Source organism: Cupressus sempervirens, chromosome 2 (genome assembly GCF_028749045.1).
Source record: "Cupressus sempervirens isolate cs-2001-9-10 chromosome 2, ASM2874904v1, whole genome shotgun sequence".
Classification (NCBI taxonomy): Eukaryota; Viridiplantae; Streptophyta; class Pinopsida; order Cupressales; family Cupressaceae; genus Cupressus; species Cupressus sempervirens.
Window position 1 is genome coordinate 606042285 of NC_143119.1, and position 5908 is coordinate 606048192.

General features: G+C 37.6%; 1 protein-coding gene across 1 annotated transcript; it reads left to right on the top strand.

The window, feature by feature from the left end:
- The first annotated feature begins 373 nt into the window (after nucleotides 1-373).
- Nucleotides 374-4501, top strand: LOC149574848 (putative GPI-anchored protein At4g28100). The gene is made up of 2 exons (XM_089814688.1): nucleotides 374-2387; nucleotides 3936-4501. Exons 1-2 carry the CDS (start codon nucleotides 1773-1775, stop codon nucleotides 4269-4271), a joined length of 951 nt encoding a protein of 316 aa, XP_089670814.1. The 5' UTR covers nucleotides 374-1772; the 3' UTR covers nucleotides 4272-4501.
- Nucleotides 4502-5908: the final 1407 nt, after the last annotated feature.

Consider the following 5908-nt stretch of genomic DNA (forward strand, 5'->3'; position numbering starts at 1 on the left):
AAACAGTGATGTCAGGTTTTCTTTATGGTTCTTTCCCAATTGAATTTTGAACCATTTTATTATATAATAATATAAATAGTGACACGTCCACCTTTACTTAAAAAAAAACAATTTATAAATATAGATTCATAGAAGAGTTAGCAATTACCTTAATTTAATAATTATATATTATTTATAATATTAAAATGGTGCATCTTTGTAGTTTTATAGTAAAACCATATACATTAGCATTTCATTGGTTAATGAAGAACAGAATGCAATATAAAGAATCTTCAAACAATAATATATTGCCACAGCAAATAGGATAAAGCCTCCTTCCAATTAAGATCATAATTAAATATAGAAGGAAAAGGAGCTTTACAGTAATAGGAAATTAAAATCACAAAAGGAAAATCCCCACCTCACAGTTTGGGAACTTGAACTGCTGTAATGAAAACTGTTGTAATGAAAACTGCTGTAATGAAAATGAAATATAAATTTTACTCCTGCGATCATGGAGATTTACAGTAAGCATTCATTACCTACTGGTCTGAAGACAATGATTGTTCATGTGAGAAATGGCAGAGGGAACTCGGATGATCAAAATTTGTAATTGTAAAAACAAACCAAATTTCCATTATTAAGAATCTGACAGAAAAAGCTTAGTACGGTAGCCTGAATTGCCCTCAGTATATGGGAATTCCTTTATGAGAGCCCGTGGTGTACTCTGTCGTAATTTTATCAGTAAAGATCGTGTCAGCCATTAAAATATTTAACTTCGGGCGGAATCGCCTCAGTGCAATCAACTTTAAGGTAGGGTTAATTTTAACCCGCTTTTGCTCCTGAAATTCCCATCGAAGAAAGAGCGGCTGTCATTATAATGATAGCGAGATAAGTTTGTTGAATCTGCGCGCATGCTCATAATGCAGAAAAGGAGCTGTGCGGAATCTGAATTTATTTTTCTTAATGCACAGTGAAAGTTAAATAAAGCACGCGACCGAATTCTGTTGAGACTAAGGGTTTTTAACTGTAAAGGTAAGTGTAGATAGATAGATGAAATTATAACTGTAGATGTATTTTAGGGTACAGGAACAATACATAGGATTACGCTTGATCTGTCAAATTTGTGCAACTTTTGGGGAAAATTGAGGACATAAGATAATTATGAGGAGCTTGGAATTGAATTCGAAGAAAAAAAATAATCTATTAATTTTCTCTGGAGGGAATAATATCTGTTACGGATCTCATAAAATAATGGATTCTTAAATACTCTTTTAGGTTAATGCTAGTTCTCATTGCCTTATCAAGGCGGCTCGGGGTAATATTAAACCCTGGTTAGTAGAAAGCAGTCGGTTCCCCGACAAATTTCTTTAGCAGAGCTCAAAAGCCGAGGAGCAATGCCCTAGGCCCCATCCCTGAAGCTGACATAAATTGTACAAACCCCACTACTTATTGTCACGCATCCATGCAAGCACTAGCAATGCTTTATATAAACAATGGTCACTGGATGTTGGGCCGCGCGATCTCCCATTCATTTATAGTCCATCAAATAATCGCCACATTATTCTACAGTCAATGGCCATGCCCTAAAAAGCAGCGCAGCAATCAGATTCAGCTTTTTCTTTTTGTGCCGATTAGTCCTTGTCTTTCTTGCTAGGGTTTCGACATCGCACAGATAAAAGCCATTGGTCCCGAGAATATTTAAGCTAAAGCGAATGGTGCTATAAGTGTTAGGGTTTGAAAGGTGCACTGACTATCACAAACGGCCACAGCAAAATAATCCTCTTCAAGCAATGAAAGGCCTGAAGAATTATTTTGTCGTCATAGAATTCTTGATTATCCGCCTGGTGTTGCTGCATTTTGTGTTGGCAAAGGAAAATAGCAGTAGCAGTGTGACGTTCCAGCCTCTTAATTCGAATACGTCGAATTTGATACCAGCGATTCCAGTACAGTCAGAAATAGAGGCGTGCCCGCTAGATCTAACGGAGGAGCTATTTAGGAGTATAAAGGGCGCCTGCAAAGCGTTGAACAGGAACAAGTGCTGCCCTGTTTTAGCGGCCTGGTTGTATGCGGCACACGCGAAGACGGCTCTCAGAAGCCTCCGCTTGCCCGTTTCGGAGGATTCCCCTGTTCTTCCTGACGATTCACACAAGTGCGTTGATAATTTCCAGAGCGCTCTGCGTGGTCGCGGAATACACATTCCTCAGCCTAATGACACTTGCGACCCCGTCATGTGTTACTGTGGGATACGACTTCACCAGATTAGCACTCTCACTTGCCCGCAGGCTTTGAATGTCTCAGCCCCTCGGTACCATGTGACCGCATCGCCTTCCGTCCGTGCGCTGGAAGATAGCTGCAGAAATCCTACCTATTCGGGGTGTTCTACATGTCTCTCTGCCCTGCACCAGGTATAGTCTTAATTTTGTCAAAAACACTGCATTATTTTCAGAATTAACGCATGCAAATCCGAAGCCTTTTGTTTCTTTCTTTCTTCCTGAAGGTGGATATAGTTTTATGCAAATGTTTCCATTAAACTCTGCCTCATGGAATGCGGGTTCGGCATAAGTCTTAACCCAGTTTTGTGTTACTACGTTTGCTACCGTTCGGTTAAACATTAGCTGACGATTTTCAGAGTTCTGTTAGAATTTTTGAGAATGTTTTAGAGGAGAGAATGATGACCCCAGCATTTGATATGTTTTCGTGTCTTGAGAATGTGGATGCGTAAATTTGAATCAGTAATGAGTGGAGTTGTTCCATGTTAACCCTTTTCTGAAGAAGGTAGGCGTGCCAAAATCATCTTTCTTGCCGGGGTTTAGTTTAGCTGAAAGGAGAGGATATTCAGGCCTTCACTTTACTGGATTTTTCAATTTTTATTTGGGTTTGCTTTGAGGTATTGAATTCCGCCAAATGTTCATGGATTGACCTTATTTTTCGTAAGGCACCAATCATGATCACACCCATTTTTTCAGAATGCCAGGCATTGAATACTGTGGATTGAACCAAATTTGTCCGTGCATTGGAACAAGTTTGTCGTGACTCGTGGGCATGATTCTTGCTCATCTTTAAATAGTGCCAGACATTGTATTCCACCAAATGTCCTTGGATTGGACCAAATTTGTCCTGGGCATGAATCATACTTATCTTTAAAGAGTACCAGGCATTTGTATTCCACCAAATGCCCGTGAATTGTAGCAAATTTGTCCTGGTATGAGTCGTACTCATCTTTAAACGGTGCCAGACAAAGATGCCAGACATTTGTCCGGGCATGATTCATATTCATCTTTAAAGAGTGCCAGGCATTTTTCTTCCACCAAATGCTCAGTGAATTGGACTAAATTTGTCCTGGCACCAATCATACTTTTCTTTAAAGAGTGCCAGACAATATTCCACCAAATGCCTTCTTGTATTGGACCAAATTTGTCTCGTGGGCATGAATCATACTCCGGACATTTATATATAAGAAGACATGGTTTCTGACAGTCTCAGACATTCATTAATTTTACCAATACATCAAGAGCTATTTTCAATTTAACTTCATCGCCTAAAAAAACTTAAGGCGTTGGTCCCTTTTCCTGGTTGTTTATTTATGCTAAAAATTTGTATTTTAGTTCATTTGTTTTACAACACACACCTTACATTTGGATTTTTTCCACTTCTACAAAATTGATGTTTCAGAAATTGCAGCAAATTTGATAAGAAACCACAAAAAAAAAAAAAAAAGACTTAGCAAACCACATTTTGGTAGCTAACTGTCATAGATTGGGAAAGTCTTTTTCATCACACCAAAGTTTCATGAATCTGATAATCTCAAATACTGAAACTGATTGAGAAGATTAAAGTTCTGCTTTTTCCAATATGGGTCAAGTAAATCTGCATTTTTTTTTAGTAAATGTACGTGGATTTTTCGCTCTATCGGTATTGTATAAATTTAACTGATTACCGGTTTTCTTAAATAGCTTAATGAAATGACGGAGGTTGAGGAAGTCTCAGACAGAACGAGCAGGATTTATAGCCGGGATTGCGAGCTTATGGGTCTGACCTGGTTATTAGCCAAGAACAAAACAGCCTACATTCCCACTGTTTCGTCTGTTTTCAGGGCCTTATTCTACAGCGGTCTTCCACCCCATACGACCACTTGCAAAGCCAACCGAGAGAAGATGCCTCTCCCCGTCGATTCTTCCCAGTTAACTGTGAATGCAGCAGCGAGTTTCACTACTCCAAAGGGAGCTCTGACGGCTTTGCTACTCGGCGTTTTCCATGTGACCGTGAAGTGTTTTAGTCTATACGGGTGAAAGTCACGGGTGGGTGGAAATTTGTTTCGAGGCTCATGTCAAAATTGCTCATTGGGAAAGATTCATCTCATGGGTTATGATTTTCTTGTGTTGTATGCGAAATATGTCTGATTGAATTGTACACTACCTAACAAAGAAATATTGTCTGAGTGAGAAATCATTTGTATTCTGTGTATTTGTAACATCGGTAAATTTTGCTTGAATAGAGCATATCGGCACTTTATTAGCAATTGTGTATTTATGTTATGCATGTTTCTGAATTTGTTGTGTTAATTGATTTCCCTATTCTATCACATAGTGTGATGAAGATGTAGATAACAGAATAAAAGCAATGATCTTTTTTTCATTTAACATTATAAAAGCTGTCTTTTCTCCTGTAGGCACGACTAGGTACCGAGTTTGAATCTGTACCATTTGTGAAGCATCAAAATCGCTATAAAAAGAGTTGATGCTTTGCTTTACAGGTGTATTCAGGGAAACACTAGAAAAGCGAATAGTCCTTTTATTGTGGGGAAGGGTTGGCTCTGGCCTCTCAGTTCAAAGAGAGATAATTTCTAAAGTGGCTTTGGGAACCGTATTGTGGGTAAAAGCTTCTTTGATTTAAAACTTCATCTTTTCTTTTTATAGACTGCTTTTCTGTGTATGAACATGGAATTTTGTGACCAGAACTGCACGTTAGGCATGTCTGCTGCTTTGTTTAAAGAAAGTTGGACCCAGTGGGGCATACCAACATTTTGATTGCAGCTGCATCCCTCCTTGTCATTCAAATTAAGACCGTGCAGTACAAATTACCCAAATTCAATCATGGAACTCGCACTGTATTAGTTATGGCTATTATCTTTTCACGTTGCGTCATATGCAATCGGCCGTATTGGTTCTCTTGGAATTGTATATTGACTTACCAGTCAATTCTTTTCAAGTTTAAACTTCTATTAACTGGACCTACTCATAGTTTACTGTAATAAAGAGTTTAAAGAAAACATTGATTACATAGATATTCACGTTCCTGTAGTTGATTGAAAGCTATAATTTTCTTGGGAGCTATGATTGGATCTTCTCTATTTTATATAAAGTGGATTAAAAGTCAAGTTTCTCAAGGTATAATTAGATCCTCTGTCTTTATATCAGACAGAATTATAAGGTATAGATCCTTGGAAATATGATTGGATCACGTTGAAGTTAAATTTGATATCACATGATTATCACAGATTACATGGCATATTTACATTTATATATTAAACAAATTTAATACTAGATTTTTTAAATTTGCTAAATTAATTCCTTCACTCGTAATAGTATAATATTTGATGTAAAATTTCAACTATTTTTCATCTTTCATTTCCTTTTCGAAAAAGACGAGTCGTTCCTGCTAAAACGTACACAGCACGTGGTCTGCAGGACTGCTGCTGATCATAGAATTAATTATTTTGAATTTAACTTGATTTTATTCTATATCATTTATCAGAGCCAGAGTTTACTCCCAAGGACCATAATGAGTAAAGAGCATGGAAAAGATGAAGTCAATTCGAAATAATAAAGACTTTAACCAGACGGACCATAGGATGTTAGGAACGGTAATTTTCCGATCAATTCAAGGCAATTCCTGAACAGTTTTATGTATGATACTGTGTAAAACA